Source organism: Opisthocomus hoazin, chromosome W, assembly GCF_030867145.1.
Source record: "Opisthocomus hoazin isolate bOpiHoa1 chromosome W, bOpiHoa1.hap1, whole genome shotgun sequence".
Classification (NCBI taxonomy): Eukaryota; Metazoa; Chordata; class Aves; order Opisthocomiformes; family Opisthocomidae; genus Opisthocomus; species Opisthocomus hoazin.
This window is the reverse complement of record NC_134453.1, coordinates 35,426,975-35,447,715: the sequence shown is the minus strand read 5'-3', so window position 1 is coordinate 35,447,715 and position 20,741 is coordinate 35,426,975. Positions and strand designations below refer to the sequence as shown.

The 20,741-nt window shown below is 44.8% G+C and overlaps 1 protein-coding gene across 2 annotated transcripts in view; it reads left to right on the top strand.

The window, feature by feature from the left end:
* The first annotated feature begins 2,149 nt into the window (after positions 1 to 2,149).
* The window catches only part of LOC142365564 (nuclear cap-binding protein subunit 1-like), an 89,810-nt gene continuing 71,218 nt past the window's right edge, over positions 2,150 to 20,741 (top strand). For both annotated transcript variants that reach the window (XM_075446443.1, XM_075446442.1), the window contains exons 1-8: positions 2,150 to 2,323; positions 3,762 to 3,847; positions 4,646 to 4,746; positions 6,351 to 6,507; positions 8,063 to 8,170; positions 8,967 to 9,088; positions 9,584 to 9,653; positions 13,029 to 13,244. In XM_075446443.1, the coding sequence (XP_075302558.1) occupies positions 2,257 to 2,323; positions 3,762 to 3,847; positions 4,646 to 4,746; positions 6,351 to 6,507; positions 8,063 to 8,170; positions 8,967 to 9,088; positions 9,584 to 9,653; positions 13,029 to 13,244 (927 nt within the window). In that variant the 5' untranslated portion in view covers positions 2,150 to 2,256. The remainder of the gene's footprint in view (positions 2,324 to 3,761; positions 3,848 to 4,645; positions 4,747 to 6,350; positions 6,508 to 8,062; positions 8,171 to 8,966; positions 9,089 to 9,583; positions 9,654 to 13,028; positions 13,245 to 20,741) is intronic.

The window sequence follows — 20,741 nt, the reverse complement described above, 5'->3', positions numbered from 1 at the left end:
TCCACTGAGAGAGAAGTGGAATGGACCTTACCAGGTATTGCTGACTACCTTCACTGCAATCAAGATTAGAGAACAACCGGCCTGGATCCATTATTCCCGAGTGAAGAAGGCTCCTAAACCAGGATGGATGGTCAAAAAGGCTGGCGGTTTGAAACTATGATTGCGGTGGTAACTTTGTTAAACCTAGGCTTTTTAGTATACCGCGATCATGACAACTCAAGCTACATGACTGGACCAAGATGTGACCTACAGATATTAGATAAAAACACCCAGATATTGGTCAGCAATAATAGCTGCCTATGGAAAGCAAGATCCAACACTTGTTCGTGCTGACCCCCTTCCATACACACAAAAATTGTACTTGCAGAGATGGGTGGAATGATTATTTGATCAACAAAACTACAGTAGAAGTAGGAACTTGGGATTTGAAAGGGACAGGCGCGATATATATAGATTTTTGTAACAGAACCCAATTAGAAACCTATAGCCCCTCGAACTGGGATTATTTTAGGAATGCACCAATTGGCTGGGTAAACCGCGGAGCATTTTGCAGAGCTAATCTCACAGCCACTGACAGGGCCCTGTAAATTACACAATACGTATTGGTGGCTATGTGGTGATGGCATTAGCAGAAAGCGACTCCCTGCGGGTTGGAAGGGAATGTGTACCATAGGTCATCTAGTCAGCCAGGACCGAATATATAATCAGTCCCAAATACCTAAAGGCATATTAAGAACATCATGGAGACAAGCCAAACGGGAAGACAACCCACTTGTAAGTAGGGGAACAAAATTTAACCTCTTGGCTCCCCAATTTAGAGTGATTGAAACAATTGTTCATGGGAATGATCACACTGGTGGTTTTGGGAATACTTGTTTGCATGTCTCTCAAATGTTTCCTTTGGTGTTGTCAGGGCTCAGTTGAGACATACAGTGACTGGAAAAGGAACAAGATTAGGCACCAAGTAGAAACTGGAAAATACTTTTCCCAGAGCCTTGGCGTGAAAGACTAAAGGAATTTGAAAATAATACCTACAAAAAAGAATAGTGAGGATTCATAGCTTTCTAGCTACAAATCCTCAAAAGAAAAGGAGGGATTGATAGTGTAAATGTAACAAATGTAACATGTAGGGGATGTTATCACTTCAGGTGGTCAGAAACAAGTCTTGGTTCTTTGTGAATATTGGGATGGTTGCAAGACAAGAGACTCCTGAATAATCCCTTTAGGCCCTGGGCCTTGGGAGAACAGGTATGCAAACTACAGAGATAAGGAGGCTGCAGGATAATCTGAAGACCCCTGCTGAGAGACGCCAAACAAACATGTGCGATGGACATTACCATATATTAATGAATTCTTGGAAAAGCCATTACTATGATAAACATTTCTTGGAAATGTAATGAATATGTATGTTAACATAGCATAAATACCTAGTAACTGTGTCTCTTCGGTGCACACGTTTGGAGGAGAGATCCCCCGTGTGCCCGGCGCCGCAATAAAGAATACCTGCTTAATAGTCTGCCGACTATTGAGTCTTCAATTCCGGCTTTTCACGGCATCAACACCAAACGATCAATTCAAGCTTTTTATTTATGACAGAGGTAGCTTGGAAAACATGGAAAGCATTGTCAACATGGGTTCTTATCATTTTCATTTTAAAAAAAGAGAAATTTGAACTTGTGCTAGATGATGTGAGGTGTGAGCCAGATGCAAACCTGCTTATAGCAAGTAACTTTTTCAAATTGTCAAGGGATTTTCTCACCTTGTTACCTTGTTAGATCATCAAAGTTAATGTGGCTTGTGTCTGGGAGCCTACCAGAAACCTTGGGATGTCACCAGACATCAGTAAGGTATCCCAGGGACGGGGCCCACAGAGTGCAACTCACATGTGCAGTGGGCAAAATATAAGCCTTCAAAAGAGACCAGGCACAAGTGAAAGTAAATAAAACTTTTTAATTTAATGAAAAATTCACTAACTTTGTGTCTATTCCTTCCCCTGTCTTAGAAATCATCCGAGTTCTTTGTACTATAGAGAAACAGGTAGAATAGTACTAGCTCTCAGAGAGTCGCAGGAAGTCACGAAAGAGAAGGCAGTAGTTTTTTCCTATTGCTCTTTTACCCCGGAAGAAGATTGAGACGAACAGGAAGTAGGGAAGGGGCAAGCAGAGGAAAATATTCTGATCCCTGTTGTATGGTCTTTACATAGTGCTCTTCCTTCTCCTACTGTGGGTATAGCGTTCCTGCTTTTTTCTCTTTCACATGCAGATTTCTCGCAGGGGCGGTGCTAGTATGTCGCGGCGGCGGCGGCACAGCGACGAGAGCGATGGTAAGCATGGATGGAGCAAGTGAGTTAGTTTCAGGGTCTGGACTCCGCACGCCCTGCGCTCGGGGCCGTGCTATCCTTAGGGCTGGGGGAGGGGCAGGTCTCGGCTGACTCCCCGCGGCGCTGCCTCGCCTTTGGCTCCGGGTGGTGGCGGCTCACCCTGTTGCTCTGTCAGGACTTGTAGGGCGCTCTGGTGCAAGGAATCGGCTTATGTAACTGGGGCTAAAGACTGTCCTGAGCCGTTGCTTTGGTCTCCCTCAAATACAGGGCGCTCCCTGGGTGGAAGTAAACTGATCAGAGCACTCAGCTCTGCATACGTAGTCAGAAGGATGTGTTCTCGCATCTTGTACAGGCTTAATGGAAAACTTTCAGAAAAGATTGAGAGTGTCTCCACAAATGCTGTTTCTCTTAATAATGTAAATCTGTGTGAGCAGAGAGTTGGACAGTTTTGCGACTAGCTTTTTCAGCTTTTGATTGCAAAGATAAACTGGTTTTTAATCACACTTTTATTTTTTTTAATTGCTTTGATGTGCAGTTTTTTCTAAGCTTATAAAAGCCCTAAAAATATAAGCAATATCTTTTTTTTTATGTATGCTGAAGAAGGTGTTATAAAGCACTAAAAAAATACACAGTAACCAGTAACTGTAAAGTATGTTAAGTTTATCTTGCATATACTGTCTTATGCTGTAGCAGAAATGCAGAATTATTTCTAAATAAAATTTGAGACAGCTACAATGTTAGCTGTTTCTACTTCATGGATTAGGTCATCAGTAATATGGCTATACTTTTTTGTTGTTTATTGGGTCAATTTTGAATGCTTTGTCATGACTTTTCTTAGAAGTATGTTGCTGGAATGGTATAAGTATCTAGAGAGTTCTTTTAGAATAAGCAGGTGTACTGGGTCTGGCTGGGATGGAATTAACTTTCTTCATAGCAGCCCATATGGTGCTGTGCTTTGAATTTGTGACCAAAACAGTGTTGATAACACACCAATGTTTTGGCTATTGCTGAGCAGTGCTTGCACAGCGTCAGGGCCTTTTCTTTTTCCCACTTTGCCCCTCCAGTGAGTAGGCTGGGGGTGGATGAGATGTTGGGAGGGGACACAGCTGAGGCAGCTGACCTCAACTGACTAAAGGGATATTCCGTGCCATATAACATCATGCTCAGCAATAAGACTGAGGGGTAGTCTTTCCAAGGTGGTTGTCACTCAGAGACTGGGTAGGCATTGGTCTGCTGGTGGGAGGTGGTGAGTAACTGCCTTGGTATCACTGCCTGCCCCCCTTCTTCATTTATTAAACTGCCTTTTATCTCAGTCCATGAGTTTTCTCACTGTTACTCTTCCTATTATCTCCCCCAATGGGGGGAGTGAGCAAGTGGCTGCATGCGTGCTTGGGTCAAACCATCACAGCAGGCAAATAACATATTTAATGTACTGAAACAGGGCAACCACACAAAAGGAGGAGAACATCTGAGCCATCTGAAATTGAAGAGAGAATTGAATCTTTAATATGCAGAGTGGGAGAGAAGGTACAAATACTATTTCCATATTGTTTTGTGACAGGGTCCTTGAACATAATACATTGTTTTCTTTGTTTTATATGATTTTATGTGTTAATAGAACATTAGTGGTCCAAAAAAAGAAAATCCATTAGAAACTTCCTAGCTGGAAAATTGTTGGCCTCTGCAAAACATGTTTTTTAAAAGAAAATTCTTAATTGCTATCCCTGTGATACAGTGCTGAAGTATAATTAGTGAAGAGGTATCATTCCAACTCTGAACTTTATCATTACTTCCATTTTTTTCAAGGAGTAGAGGGAAACTAATGAGATGTGTACCAAAACCACCCACCCAAACAAACAAACAACAGAAGACCCCACCAGTGTCACAACTGATCTTGGGGCTTGGCTGGGTTTGGTGCTTGTAACAAGCGTAGAAAAAAGGATGACAACAAATATGATGGGTCTTATACATTAATTTAAGCCACATACAAGCTATGTAGTTGTTTCACTCCCCCTGATGTCATTAATATAATGTTTAATTCAGTTACTGAGAGACTTCTGAAGCTGTGCTAACTCTTACTTCCTAGGAAAACACTAGAGCTCCTTGCTGTGGAAAAGTCACAACTGAAGCTCCTCTTAGTCATTTTTGCTTCTTACTTCTAGCAAATGAGAGAAATTGTGAATTCCTAATGGAATTTGAATTACTTCTAATAGCAAGAAAATGAGAAGTAATATTTTGTTTTATCCTATTTGCTTGTCTTCCACTTGTTACTGTGAGGATAGTTGATATACCTGATTGATGAGAAGACACTCTTTTCTTTCTTAGAGTACTTCTTCTCTGGAGAGCAACTTGGAGGGTCTAGCTGGTGTATTGGAAGCTGATCTACCAAACTATAAAAGCAAGATATTAAGAATTCTTTGTACTGTGTACGTATGCAGAAGATTTGGGAGGTGCTCTGTTATCTGTGCTAAATAGAAAAGTTTAAGTATTTGAAGTACTTTAAATGCTGTGAACAGCTTTTAGTTCTTGAACACTGTTATTGCTTAGGGTTTGTCTTATTCCAGGCAAAAGAAATCTGAGGAGAAGCTTAGTCTATTGACTTAGGCATAAATCAAGGCAAATATCCATGTACAGTACTCTCACTTGAAATGTGTATGCAAGGTCATAAGCAGAGTAGATCCCAGAGCTGCTTTCTCATTGCCATGGGATATATGCTGGGTAGCATCTTGTTTCCGAATTGAATGGTCACTAAAGAATACAAAAATCTGTTGGGTGCCACTTCTTATCTGTATATTCCTACTTTTCCTATTCCCCTTTTTAGGGGCTGAGGTGCTCCTCTCTCCATGAACCTACACTCTAGTAGTGGAGAGATGAAGGGACCAGAGGTAGGCTTCTCCCTTGGCTAGCAGCACTTCCTTCCTCTCCCTAGCAAAGTATTGGAACAGAGTTGCTTTGTCTGTTGGGTCACTGGGGATGTGTCCCAGGAGGGGATTGTGTGGGGTCTGCAATAGTATACTGCAATAGTATACCACATTTGGGGGTGTGTGTGGGGGGTGGGGTGGGGTGGTGATGTTTCAGTGCCAGCTTGTGCTATAGCTGTAAGGAAACTTTAAATCCATTTTGTAGTACTGTTCATAAACATAAGTCAAACAGTACATCTGTTTCCCACAACAGCTGAATGCCTTTGAAGGCATGGAGTTAGCTTACACATTTACAAAACATTTTAAGAAAATATGTGGTTACAATAGGACCTAACCTGTCTATTTCTTTAAGACATTATACTGAAAATTGCTTACTTAAGTTTGAGATACTTACAATCAAATTTAACTTTTAAGTGATATAAAATGTTTACATCTCTTATGTAATCTTGTTCTAGTATAATAGAATGACTAACATGCTACACTGAACAAGTTGTCTTAAATGGTATTATTCAGCCATATTCCCATAGAGTATATAAAACACTGGAAAATGAAGCAGAATAGTCAGAATGGTTTCTAATATATATATTTAATTAACAGATTTTTTTAAAAATGACTGATACTTTCAAAACTTGCTGTTAAATTATATATTTTGTCAGTACTTTAAATTATATTTCTAGAAGCTTTTGTCAAATGTCATTCCAATCTGATACCTTATGCCTTTTGCTTCAATAACAGCTTTTGTCCAGATTGAAAGTTTTGCTGAGTTGGATACTGCAGCTGAAAATGTCTTAAAGTGTAGTTGCTATAGATTTTAGAACCTACTATAATCCTAAATGCTTACGAGTTAAAAATAATTAAAGAGAAAATATATTGAAATGTAGTTAAAAGTAGTTTATATGTTCCTAAAGGATTCTAGTCCTAAAAAGGATGTTCTGTAATCTTTTGTCCACAGGACATATAACTAATGTCAGGTTAGCAGTTTACCTTGCTTAAACACAAGAGAAGTGTAACCTATAAAAAGCAGGTTCAAAGATGCTGTGTAAATGCAGTGGTTGGCATGTGATAAATGAACATCTAACAAAATGCTTGTTTTTCTTCATTTAAATCAGTGCACGGCTATTACCAGAAAAGCTTACTATTTACACAACGTTAGTTGGGCTGCTGAATGCCAGGAACTACAACTTTGGTGGGGAATTTGTAGAAGCCATGATTTGTCAGCTCAAAGAATGTTTGAAAGTCAACATGTATAATGAAGCTGAGTACTTAGTAAGTGGAATCTTTCACATCGCTTTTTCTCTTAGTCTTCCTCTCCCCGTCCCCACCCAATATTACTTAGTCTTCCTTTTGACATCCAGAGGTGCTGGAGGTTTTCTGTATGCAACATGGTCTTTTCTGGCATCCCCATGTAGTGCTCCATAGACATGCCAGGAGAAAACGTGTGATATTCCTTCCTAAGGAGATGAAAAATTAGATTATGATTGCAAAACTCACCTCCAAACTATGTGTGAAATTTCCCACAGCCAAATTAACTCTCAGGAAATCAGAGGTTTTCTTTCTCCTCCCCCCCCCCCCCCCCCCCCAGTTTGTTCAGTTTGTTCTGCAGGAGAATCTAGAAGGTGAATGAAAGCTATTCATTTCTACTGTGCTCAGAGACAAATACCATTCCTGTTGGGTCCCTTTATTTATTTATTTTAAAGGCAGCTTATTCCCTTGTGGATAGGTTATATTGGATGGCTGTAATCAGTCCTGTATGCTTATCCTGCTTGTGAGTAATGAAGACCAAGTGGGTAATTTTCAGTGCTGGCTCTTTTTGAAACCACTTCAATTTGATTAGCAGCATACTATTAGTTTGGTGCCTTGTTAAAATCTGACAACAGCAATGTTTTTAAGGGTCTGTCTGTATGAAACTAGTTCAAGTTATGGATAAGTGACCATAGAAATATATTTTGTATGAAAGTCATGTATGAGCAGCATACCGAGATAACACTGATGTGTACTGTTACTCTTTGGATACATGCAAAAAGTGAATTTCCATCTTCGGTCTTGCATTCTCTGTGTGTGTTACTCTGTATCTCTCACCCCCAACAGCTCCCCTGCCCCACCCCTTGCCCACTCCCCATGTCTCTGTCTCTCTGACTCTTGCCCCTGCCCGATGTCATGCTCTCTTGCTCACAGGACCCTGCCCTGTGTCTCATGCATGCTCTTTCCAGCCACTGCCTCATGTCTTGCTGGCTATTTCTTTTTCTGGCTTTTGCTCTGTGTCTCACTCTCTTGCTTGTTCTTTCTCCAGCTACCACTCTGTAATGCACTCTGGCTTGCATCTCACTCATTCTTAGGCTCACGCCCTCTGGCTCGCTCTCATGCTCCTGCTTTCTCCAGTTCCCTCCCTGTGATGTGCTCTAACTATCATGCACTGGATTGCGTTCTCTGTGTCTCTCTTGTTCTTTCTTCAGCTGTCAACTGTTGGTGCCCTCTGGCTTGTTCTTTCTCGAGCTTCCTACCCTGTCATGCGCTCTAGCTAATGCATTTTGGCTTGCACGTTCTTGCTGCTGCTTCTCATGCTCCCACCCTGTGACACATTCTGGCTTGTGCCCTGTGTCTCCCTCTCACTTCTTTCTCCAGCTGTCACTGTGTGTCATATCCATTTCCTCCCCTTCTCTGTTGTGCCCTCTTCTCCCCTTCCCCCTCCCCCTGTGTGTCCATCCCTCTCCCCCCCCACCTCCTTTGAAGTTGAATTAATGCTTATTTCTTTTTGTGTAGATGAATGCAAGAGTATTAATTTAAATATAATTAAAATAACATTTTTCTTGTTATTCAATAGGTTCATTTTCTGTCTGATCTTGTGAATTGTCACGTAATAGCTGCACCTTCAATGGTAGCCATGTTTGAGAACTTTGTGAGTGTGACACAGGAAGAAGACATACCGCAAGTAAGCACAGTAACTGCCATATCAAGTGTTGTGCTGTTTTAAACAATTTCACTTTAACTTTTCCTTTGCTTCTGGCAAGTATATAATACTCAGTGAGTTTTGCCAAGATTATTGAACAACTGTAATATATAGTTAATTTTCAGAAAGATTCTAAAAGTAATATTTCTTCTTTTATGTGTGCACGTCATGTTCCAAATAAAATATAGCATCTTTCAGGTAAGGATATTTTTTTTCCTTGGCTGCCAATCCAGCTAACGCACCATGGACTGTGGTAATTTGGTTTAGCTCTTTCTTTGCTGATGAGTGCATTGCAGTAGCCTAAAGAACTCATAGATCACGTTAAGGTCACTGTAACAGTGATGCACCTTATGGGTTGCATATGCCTACTTTATGGAAGGGTCAATTATTAAATCATTCTGCTGGTAGCTTAGTTCAACTTCAATTTCACTTTTTTTCTTTGTTAAGAGTTTCAAAAGAAATTCTTCAGGAAACTTGGCATTGGTAACTTTGTGATTTAAGTAAAGAGGCTCTGTAGAAGGGTTTTTGTGTGGGTCTCCAAATATACTGTATGTCTAAATGTCTGCCTCTTGAATTATACATTCCTGTTTTCAAACAGCCTCTTGACAGGTCTTCAGGAACTTGAACTGACACACAGTTGTAATCCCAAGTATTGATTGCTGATTTAACTGGAGTTGATCTCTATATCCCCTTAAATACTCCTGGGTTTGCTACTTTTTGCATTGAGACAAATTCAATAAGTTTTTCAAAGAAATCCTTTTAAATTCATTTCCTTTAGGTACGATGTGATTGGTATGTGTTTGCATTTCTGTCATCTTTGCCTTGGGTTGGAAAGGAGTTGTATGAGAAGAAAGATGCTGAAATAGATCGCCTCTTGTCCCACACAGAAAGCTATCTGAAGTAAGCTATAACCAGTAAAAATATACTCTTTCTGATACCTATTCAAGTATAGATCAATAACTTTGGTTATTGTTAATTTAGAAAGGCTCTAAATTCTTAGACCCAAACAACTGAGAGGAAAAGACCCTGAAAAATAAAATAAATGGAGAGGTTTATGAATCTAAACAACTTAAGTGTCACTCTCAACTTCTGTGTGTGTTAAAGATAATATTTTTTGATGCATATACATCTGCATTGTTATGACTAAGCTGCTGATCACCTGTGTCTGTGTGGCTGTCTGTCTGTTTTGTGTGTGTCTTTTTCTGTAAGTGATTTGAGTTAACACTGCCATTGAGACTAGGTGTTAGTGATAATTTAAATGTTCACAAACCTGTTTTTATACTACTGCAGACCTCATCAGCTCAATAGACCAAATAGTAGTACACTCACAATAAGAAAACATTACTTTCTTAGATCAGCTTTTTAAGTGTTAGGTTTTCTTTCCTGTATGAACAGGCGTCGCCAGAAGATTCATGTACCCATGTTACAAGTTTGGACTGCTGATAAACCACATCCACAAGAAGAGGCAAGTAGGCTTTATTTATTTTGTATTGTTTAAAAGAATTATTTGGCTGAAGCGTTCTTTGGAAATTTAAAATTAAAGGTGATTTAAGAAAAAATTAATTCTTTTGAATCGTCTTTATTCCAAATGGATTCTAGGTAAGAAGTTCTCTTCCAAGTCTTGGGTTAAAACTTAGAGCTGCACTGGGTGAGTGGGAGAGCATTTTGTTGTTTGGTGACAGTCCCCTTTAGGAAATGCTGCTAAACAAAGAACAGTCACTGAACATAATATTCTTGGGAAATGGGGTTACAAGGCTCTGTACTAAAAGTACCTTTTGGAGAAGGAAGATGTAATTTACCCATTAAAACGTTTCCCTTCTGCAAAAAGAAAACTTTCAGAGTGTTCTTCCTGCAGTGGCTTTGTTTTTTACAGCTCTAGAAAGTGCTAAACAGATACACACAAATATTATGCAGCACTAATTGCATGCACTTTTGTAATTAAACCAAAACTATTAAAGGGGAGAGGTGGCTGATATGGGGTGTTTTTTCTTTTTACTGAGCTTTTACTTTTTCACTCCAGTATATATCAATGTCTGCCTTGTACTGAGGAGCCCAATACTGGACACAGCACTTCAGATGTGGCCTTACAATTACTGAATAGAGGGGAAGGATCACTTCCCTTGACCTGCTGGCTATGCTCTTGCTGATAAAGCCCAGAATGTGATTAGTTTTCTTTGCTGCAAGGGCACACTGCTGGCTCACGTTTAACTTGTTCACCAGGACCCCCAGGTCCTTTTCTGTAAAGCTGCTTTATGGCTAGTTAGCCTCCAACATATACTGGTGCCTGGGGTTGTTCCTCCCCAGGTGTAGGGTTTGGCATTTGCCTTTCTTGAACTGCATGAGATTCCTGTCAGCACATTTCTCCAGCCTGTCCAGGTCCCTCTGAACATCAGCCCTGCTCTACTTCTATTAACCGCTCCCCCCACAATTTGGCATCTCTTAGACTGTATTTAAATCTTTAATTGTAATATTGAAATAATGTGGGTCTTTTTGTAGGTGGAATGACTGTTGACTGAATTAATATTGATGCAGTGAATTTCTGTATCGCACTTGGACTCCTGGACTGCACTCTGGTGTTTATTTTACTAGTAATAAGGTACTAAAATTCCTTAATCAGGCAAGGAATGGAAGAGACCAGCATGGCTGAGTCAAGACCTGCTGGTCAAACTAAAGGGCAAGAGGGAACTGCACAGGCAGTGGAAGCAGGGACAGGTATCCTGGGAAGAGTATAGGGATGCTGCCCAGTTGTGTAGGGAGGGGGTCAGGAGGGCCAAGGCACAGCTGGAGCTGAACTTCGCAAGGGATGCTAAGAATAACAAGAAGGGCTTCTACAGGTATGTCAGCCAGAAAAGGAAAGTCAAAGAAAGCGTACCTTCCCGATGAACAAGAACGGTGACCTTGTATCAACAGATGAGGAGAAGGCTGAGATACTCCACAACTTTTTTGCCTCAGTCTTCACTGGCAACCTCTCTCCTTGCCCCTCCCCAGTCGATGGACCACAAGATGGGGACCAGGGGGGTAAAACCCCTCCCACTGTAAGGGAAGACCAGGTTCGGGACCACCTGAGGAACCTGAACATACATAAGTCTATGGGACCTGATGAGATGCATCCCAGAGTCCTGAGGGAATTGGCTGATGGAGTTGCCAAGCCATTCTCCATCATATTTGAAAGGTCATGGCAGTCAGGCGAAGTCCCTGGTGACTGGAAGAAGGGAAACATTGGGCCCATTTTTAAAAAGGGTAGGAAGGAGGACCCTGGGAACTACCGACCTGTCAGCCTCACCTCTGTGCCTGGGAAGATCATGGAACAGATCCTTCTAGAAGCTATGCTAAGGCACATGGAGGCCAGGGAGGTGATTCGAGACAGCCAGCATGGCTTCACCAAGGACAAGTCCTGCCTGACCAACCTAGTGGCTTTCTATGATGGAGTGACTGCATCAGTGGACAAGGGAAGAGCAACGGATGTTATCTGGTCTTCTGTAAGGCCTTCGACACAGTCCCTCACAACATCCTTCTCTCTAAATTGGGGAGATATGGATTTGATGGGTGGACTGTTTGGTGGCTAAGGAATTGGTTGGAAGGTTGCAGCCAGAGGGTAGTGGTCAATGGCTCGATGTCCAAATGGAGATTGGTGATGAGTGGTGTCTCTCAGGAGTCCATACTGGGACTGGTGCTGTTTAATATTTTCATCAATGACATAGCGAGACTGAGTGCACCCTCAGAAAGTTTGCAGATGGCACCAAGCTGAGTGATGCAGTTGACACATCAGAAGGCTGGGATGCCATCCAGAGGGACCTGGACAAGCTCATAAAGTGGGCCTGTGTGAACCTTGTGAGGTTCAACAAGGCCAAGTGCAAGGTCCTGCACCTGGGTCGGGGCAACCCCCACTATCAATACAGGCTGGGTGGAGAAGGGATTGAGAGCAGCCCTGCTGAGAAGGACTTGGGGGTACTGGTGGATGAAAAGCTGGACGTGAGCCACCAATGTGCGCTCGCAGCCCGGAAGACCAACTGTTTCCTGGGCTGCATCAAGAGAAGCATGGCCAGCAGGTTGAGGGAGGTGATTTTGCCCCTCTGCTCTGTTCTGGTGAGACCCCACCTGGAGTCCTGCGTCCAGCTCTGGAGCCCCCAGAACAAGAAGGACATGGAGCTGTTGGAGCAGGTCCAGAGGAGGGTCACAAAGATGATCGGAGGGCTGGAGCACCTCTCCTATGAGGAAAGGCTGAGAGAGTTGGGACTGTTCAGCCTGGAGAAGTGAAGGCTGCGGGGAGACCTTATAGCGGGCTTTCAGTACCTGAAGGGGGTCTATAGGAAAGATGGAGAAAATCTTTTCAGCAGGGCTTGTTGCAATAGGACAGGGAGTAATGGCTTTAAACTAAGGGAGGGTAGATTTAGACTGGATATAAGGAAGAAATTTTTTACAGTGAGGGTGGTGAAACACTGAAACGGATTGCCCAGAGAGGTATTGGAGTCTCCATCCCTGGAAACATTCAAGGCCAGGTTGGACGGGGCTGTGGTCTGGTTGAAGATGTCCCTGCTCACTGCAGGAGGGTTGGGCTAGATGACCTCTAAAGGTCCCTTCCAACCCAAAGCATTCTATGATTCTCTGCCTTTAATGTGTGAAATTAGGAGCAAGATTGCTGTTCAGTGTTGTTAAGTTGTCTCTTGGTTTACTGAATCATTCAATGGCTTCTAATAAGCAATTTAAGTAGCTGCTTGGTGTTTTTTTTCTGAATGCAGTAAGGAATTTACCTAAATTTTTGAGAGTCCATATGTCACAGGGAGCTACAAGTTCAGTTATAAAATTCAGCATATCTGATATTTTGTGTCTTTTTCTTCAGTACTTGGACTGCCTTTGGGCCCAGATTCAGAAGTTGAGAAAAGACCGTTGGCAAGAAAGACACATTCTGAGGCCTTACCTTGCCTTTGACAGTATTCTTTGTGAAGCATTGCAGCATAACCTGCCTCCATTCACTCTTCCACCTCACACTGAAGATTCAGTGTACCCAATGCCAAGGGTTATTTTTCGGATGTTTGACTACACAGATGACCCAGAGGTATGTATTTGCTAGGGTGGAACTGAATGTGCAATGAGGGGGGTTGCAAGGCAGTGCTGGTCAAGACGCAGTATCATCTCTCCTAGAATGGTTTTCAGTGTGAAAGTCAGCAGTAATTACATTTTGATACTGCTGGAGAGATTAACTAGATGACAGAGTTAATGCTGACATGTAGATTTTTGAGGTTTAGAATTTAATAAGTGATTTTCAGATGTTTTTGTTAAGGATATGTGTTGAACAGATTCTCTGATGTCTAATAACTGTGTTCCGGTAGTAGCCTCTTCTTCTGTGAGGATGGTGGTTTGGGTTTCCTCAGCCTAGCTGCTTATAGGAACTTTATATGTTGAAGACTATCCTCTACCCATCTGTTCAAATTGATTTACATAGATCATGGAACATAGTGGTTGACATGAGTTAGATCAAAATTCCATCTAGCCCGGTTTCTGTCTCCAGCAGTGGCCAAGAGTAGATGTTTTGACAAGAGAATTTAGGCATAGGGGAAGAAAAAAACAATGCTTTCCCCAATCACTTTTCCACCTGTTAGTTTCATTTGGTGGCCCCCAGTTCTTGCACTAGAAGAGACAACAAACATTTGTTCTCTCCAACCTCTCTAGGCAATTAATCATTTACAAAAATCTCTATCATATCCTGGCTCAACTGTGTGTTTTCTAGGTTGAATGATAGTAGCCTGTCTAATTTTTCCTTATACAGAAGCTGTTCTATACCCTAGGTCACTGCCATCACCTTTTTCGGAAACTTTTCCAGTTCTGCTATACTGCTATATCCTGTTGGGGGAGGGGAGAGTGGCGAGTATGACTAGAACTGCATACGGAATGGAAGATGTGGATGCACTATGAACCTATACAGTGGCACAGTGTTCAGTGTTGTTCCCTATTCCTTTTCTGATAAGTCCAGTCTGTTATTGAATACTGAGATAAGGTTTGTATAGAACTATGTCACAACCAAGTTTGCTTTCCTAAACAACAGAGGGCAGTTCAGTGCTCATCACCACTTTATATGTGAAGCTGGTCTATTTTTCCAATCTGTAGACAAAAATCAACCAGTCATTTTATCGTTATCTTCTGCTTCAACACCCAGACATCAAGTTTCTCAAGTTTTTTTTTTTTTATCTGCAGTTTTTCATTGATGGCCCTTGTTGTTACCAAGTTATTTAAAAGTAGTGTTATAGTTTGGCTGTGGCCAGCAACAAAAGGGCCACACGGCTGATCTGACGCCCCTCCCCTCGCTGGGGTGCGGAGGAGAATAGAAAGAAAACAGGCAAAAATTGGTGGGTCGGGATAAGGGCAGTTTAACAGAACAGCAAACAAAGGGAACAGTAACAACAACGATACAGAAAAAGGGGAATACACAAAACAAAACAGCAGAATGCAGAGAGCAACTCTCAACTCCCGCCCGCCGCCACTGCGTGCTCCCGAGCCGCGACTGCCTTCCCTCCACCCAGCTCCCCCCAACCAGAACCTGGCATGATGGCACATGGTATGGAATACCCTGTTCTGTTTGGCCAGGTTGAGTCAGCCCGCCTGGCTGTGTTCCCTCCTGGCTCCTGGTGAAAATTAACCCTGTCCTGGCCAAACCCAGGACAATATCCACCCCTTCTATACCATCTACGTCATGCCCAGGTCCCCCATTGTCCAGTTGATCACCACCACTTCTCCTGTCTCCAGATATCATTCCCTTAGTCTATGGATCATCACTCTAAAGTGTCCATTGTGTTCATTTAATCCATGACTTCAGGCTCCATCTGTCGTAACGGTCTTCCGTGGCAGGAGAGGTGATGTGTGGTGATGGGCAGTCGCTTGTTGCATCCGGAGCTCATGGCTGATGTATCTGGTGCGGCCCGTGCCCACAGTCTGCAGGTTGGAGATGTCGATCTCAATGAAGTTGCTGGGTGCCAGTTGTTGAAAACCAGGTCCAGTCCCATCATCGCTGTGCTCTGCTAGGTGTTCATCAAAAAGTCCATCCTTCTTTAATCTGGACGATTCTTACTATGATACTACTGGTATAACATGTAACAATTATAATAGTGATAACAGACAGTGACAGGGCTATTTAACAATTAACTTTATACAATTTATTTATGGACTATTCTCGCCCAAAATCAAATCCCCATGAGGTACACATCGGACTTCCCCCATCCTTCTGCATTACCCACCAGGAACACCCAGGTCCTTGAGCAAAAGCAATCCCGCAGGCGGGCTTGCCTTTGCCCGAGGCAGGACTAACCCAGACTGTCTTCCCTAAGATGTTCCGCATGTGCACTACAGGGACTTTATCCCCTTCTACTGGGCGCTGAGGTTTTGACTGGGCAGGACCAGCCCGGTTGGTGGACCCTCTGGTGTTAACCAACCAGGTGGCCTTTGCTAAAGGAGTATCCCAGTTTTTGAAAGTCCCACCCCCCATTGCCCTCAAAGTGGTTTTTAGCAGCCCATTGTACCTTTCAATTTTTCCAGAGGCTGGTGCATGGTAGGGGATGCGATACACCCACTCGATACCGTGTTCTTTGGCCCAGGTGTCTATGAGGCTGTTACGAAAGTGAGTCCCGTTGTCCGACTCAATTCTTTCTGGGGTGCCATGTCACCACAGGACTTGTTTTTCAAGGCCCAGGATGGTATTCCGGGTGGTGGCATGGGGCACAGGGTAGGTTTCCAGCCATCTGGTGGTGGCCTCCACCATTGTGAGCACATAGCGCTTGCCTTGGCGGGTTTGTGGCAGTGTGATGTAGTCAATCTGCCAAGCCTCCCCATATTTATATTTTAGGCATCGTCCTCCATACCACTGAGGCTTTACCCGCTTGGCTTGCTTGATTGCAGCGCATGTTTCACATTCATGGATAACCTGTGCGATGGTATCCATGGTCAAGTCCACCCCTCGGTCACGAGCCCATCTGTATGTTGCGTCTCTTCCTTGGTGGCCCGAGGTGTCATGGGCCCACCGAGCTATAAAGAGTTCACCCTTATGTTGCCAGTCCAGATCCACCTGCGCCACTTCAATCTTAGCAGCCTGATCCACCTGGTGGTTGTTTTGATGTTCTTCAGTGGCCTGACTCTTAGGGACGTGGGCGTCCACGTGACGGACTTTTACAACCAACTGCTCCAGCCGGGCAGCAATATCTTGCCACAATGGGGCAGCCCAGATAGGTTTGCCTCTGCGCTGTCAGTTGTTCTTCTTCCATTGCTGCAGCCACCCCCACAAGGCATTGGCCACCATCCAAGGGTCGGTGTAAAGACAGAGCACTGGCCACTTCTCTCGACTGGCAGTGTCTAAAGCCAGCTGGATGGCTTTCCCCTCTGCAAACTGGCTTGACTCACCTTCTCCCTCTGCAGTTTCCGCGACTTGTCGTGTAGGGCTCCATACAGCAGCCTTCTACCTCCGCTGCTTCCCCACAATGCGACAGGACCCGTCTGTGAGCAGGGCATACTGCTTCTTATCTTCTGGCAGCTGCTTATACAGTGAGGCCTCTTCAGCACGTGTCACCTCCTCCTCTGGCGATGCTCCAAAATTTTTGCCTTCTGGCCAGTCCATGATTACCTCCAGAATTCCTGGGCGACTGCGGTTTCCCATTCGGGCGCGCTGGGTGATCAGCGCGACCCACTTACTCCACGTAGCATCTGTGGCATGATGCGTAGAGGGGACCCTCTCTTTGAACATCCAGCCCAGGACCGGCAATCGTGGTGCTAGGAGGAGCTGTGCTTCAGTGCCGACCACTTCTGAAGCAGCTCGAATGCCTTCATATGCTGCCAGAATCTCTTTGTCAGTGGGAGTATAGCGGGCCTCAGATCCTTTGTATTCCCGGCTCCAAAACCCCAGGGGTCGACCTCGAGTCTCCCCTGGTGCTTTCTGCCAGAGACTCCAGGTTGGGCCATTCTCCCCGGCTGCGGTGTAGAGCACGTTTTTAACATCTTGCCCTGACCGGACCGGACCAAGGGCTACGGCATGAACTGTCTCCCATTTAATTTGTTCAAATGCCTGTCGTTGCTCAGGGCCCCATTCAAAATCATTCTTCTTCCGGGTCACGTGGTACAGAGGACTTACAATCTGGCTGTAATTTGGGATGCGCATCCTCCAAAAACCCACAACACCCAGGAAGCCTTGTGCTTCCTTTTTGCTGGTTGGTGGGGACATAGCTGCTATTTTGTTGATGACATCCATTGGGATTTGACGGCGCCCATCCTGCCATTTTATTCCCAAAAACTAGATCTCTTGCACAGGTCCCTTGACTTTACTTCGCTTAATGGCGAAACCAGCTGTCAGAAGGATCTGAACTATTTTCTCCCCTTTCTCAAAAACTTCCTCCGCTGTGTCACCCCATATAATGATGTCATCGATGTACTGCAGATGTTCTGGAGCTTCACCCTGTTCCAGTGCAGTCTGGATTAGTCCATGGCAAATGGTGGGACTGTGTTTCCACCCCTGGGGCAGTCGATTCCAGGTGTACTGGACGCCCCTCCAGGTGAAAGCAAACTGTGGCCTGCACTCTGCTGCCAAAGGGATGGAGAAGAATGCATTAGCGATGTCAATTGTAGCGTACCACTTGGCTGCCTTTGACTCCAGCTGATACTGAAGTTCTAGCATGTCTGGAACGGCAGCACTCAGTGGTGGTGTGACTTCATTCAGGCCACAGTAGTCTATTGTCAGTCTCCACTCTCCAGTAGATTTTCTCACTGGCCATATGGGACTATTAAAGGGTGAGCGAGTTTTGCTGATCACTCCTTGACTCTCCAGCTGGTGGATCAGCTGATGAATGGGGAGAAGGGAGTCTCGGTTGGTACGATATTGTCGCCTGTGCACTGTTGTGGTAGCGACTGGCACCTGCTGTTCTTCAACCCCCTGCAGCCCCACAACGGAAGGATCCTCCGAGACCAGGCAAAATGGACAGCTGTTTAGTTTCTTCTGTCTCCAAAGCAGCTATGCCAAAAGCCCACTGATACCCCTTTGGGTCCTTGAAATACCCTCTCCTAAGATAGTCTATACCAAGGATGCACGGAGCCTCGGGGCCAGTTACAATGGGGTGCTTCTGCCACTCCTGCCCAGTGAGGCTCACTTCAGTCTCCAACACAGTCAGCTCTTGGGACCCTCCTGTCACTCCAGAAATACAAATGGACTCTGACCCTTTGAAATCTGATGGCATTAAAATACACTGTGCACCAGTGTCCACTAGAGCTTTATACTCTTGTGGATCTGACGTGCCAGGCCACCGAATCCACAGCGTCCAATAAACACGGTTGTCCCTTTCCTCCACCTGGGTGGAGGCAGGGCTTCTCTAATCCTGATCAGAGAAATTGCTGCTCACCTGCTGTAAAAATGACTTGGAGGTCCCTTCCAGAGGATCGGAATCAAGATCAAACTGCCTACCTGGCCAGGAGAGCTGGCTGCTGGAAACTGGAGCAGCATTTTTCCTAACAGAATCCCCTTTTGTGATTGTTTTACCTCGCAACCCATGCACTCGTGCCTCTAGGGTTGAGGTAGGTTTTCCATCCCACTTCCTCATGTCCTCTCCGTGGTCACGCAGGTAAAACCACAGGGTGCCCCGTGGTGTGTAGTCTCTGTATCCTCTCTCCTGAGCAGAGGAACGCTTGCCCCTAATAGCTGAGATGCGGGCCCGCACAGGTGGGGAGTAGGACATATTCTCTTTGATTTGCTGGACCTCCCGGGCCAGTTTTTCCACAGCTGAGACAAGGGAAGAAGAGAGTTTCCTCATATTGCCGGAGTCAGACAGCCACCTCATGCACTGTTGGTGCCTCCTCACCTTTCCAGTTTACAACTGCCAGTGAGTTGGCATATGAGGATGGTGCGCTCTGCACAAACTTCCTCCACATAGATGCTGTGCACTGGACTTCATCTGGGTCTGTGGGTACCTGCTCATCGTCTGTGTCATGGTAAACGAGCTCCCACACAGCTAATTCCCTCAAGTACTGAATACCCCTCTCCATATTGGTCCACTTGCCAGGATAGCATACAAAATCGTCACTGAAGGGGTACCTCTCCCTCACGCCTGACAGAAGTCTCCTCCAGAGGCTGAGGACTTGTTCCTTTTTCCCAATGGCCTTGTCAATGCCCCATTCCCTGGCCAGAGATCCCAGCTGCTTGGCTTCGTTGCCCTCTAATTCCAAGCTGCTGGCCCCGTTATCCCAGCACCGCAGCAGCCAGGTGACAATGTGTTTGCCTGGGTGGCAGCTGAAATCTTTCCGCATGTCTCGCAGCTCGCTCAGGGACAGGGACCGGGTGATGATCTCTGTCTCTGTCTCACACGATGACCCTGGCTCATTGTTATCCTTCCCGGACCGATCTGATTTCTTTGCGTCTTTCTTTAGTTTTACAGGGGCAAGTGCAACCAGCACAGGTTAGTCATTGGGCTCAGTTGCGATGCCTGTGGCTGGAGCTGGAGCAGCTGCCATGCCAGCTGGGGAAACCGAGGCAGACCATACAGCCGTGGCAGTGGCAGTGGTGTTGCTGGTCGGGGTGGCTGTGACTGCCTGCTGGGCTGGATGGGCTCAGGGCCGGCTGGGGGGGGCAGCGCCAGTTGCAGTGCCTGCCGCTTCATTTCCCCCCCTTTCCCCTTTAAGGCACTGAACAGTGTTGAACATGGCTCGGTAGGCATGGGCCAGACCCCAGCACGTGGCGGTGATTTGTGTCTCTCTGGAGTTCCCAGGGTGGCAGCACACTTTTTGCAGATATTTTACTAGTTTGTCCGGATTCTGTACTTGCTCAGGGGTGAATTTAAATAACATAGGGGGTGTCCACTGCCATAGGTACTTACCCATGCCATCCCACACACCCACTTGCTCAGAGGTATCCAGCCCCGGGGCAGGTCTCTGCACGAAGTTGTTAACTACTTGTTTAACCCTAAACAAGACCCAAAACTCATTCAGGAGGCAGAACAATAGGAGCGTGCTGGCCTGAGCATCCCACGGGTACTCGAAATTCTCAAAAGCCCTTAGGACCAGCCTGAAGGAGAGAGGGGGGGTGAAAGAGTGGGGGAAGGTATCCCCTCTGGTTTTCCCCATAGAGTGGGTTCTATTATTAACAGATTCTAAGAAATAGGATCCAAGGTACGGAAATGACCGCAGTGCTGCATGCAAATACAAGCCTAATTTCATGCACAGTGATGTTATCATGTCATAAGTTGGTATCATACAGTACAGCAAAACTGTCATCCTAATCCTTTTCCCCGAGGTAATGAACATCACCACAGGGAACATGTACAGCAAGTACGGATTCAAATACCAGAGCCATTTGATCAAAGACAGAAACTTTTTTGCCGGTGACTATTTAACTAACACAATAAATGCGTATAACAAAAACTAAGAAAGCCGTTTTAAAACACGCTGCCATAATCCCCGCCCCATGCTTCGGCACCAAATTTAATGTTATGATTCACCTGTGGCCAGTAACAAAAGCGCCATGCGGCCACCCCTTCCCCCGCTGGGGTGCGGAGGAGAATGGAAAGAAACAGGCAGAAACTGGTGGGTCGGGACA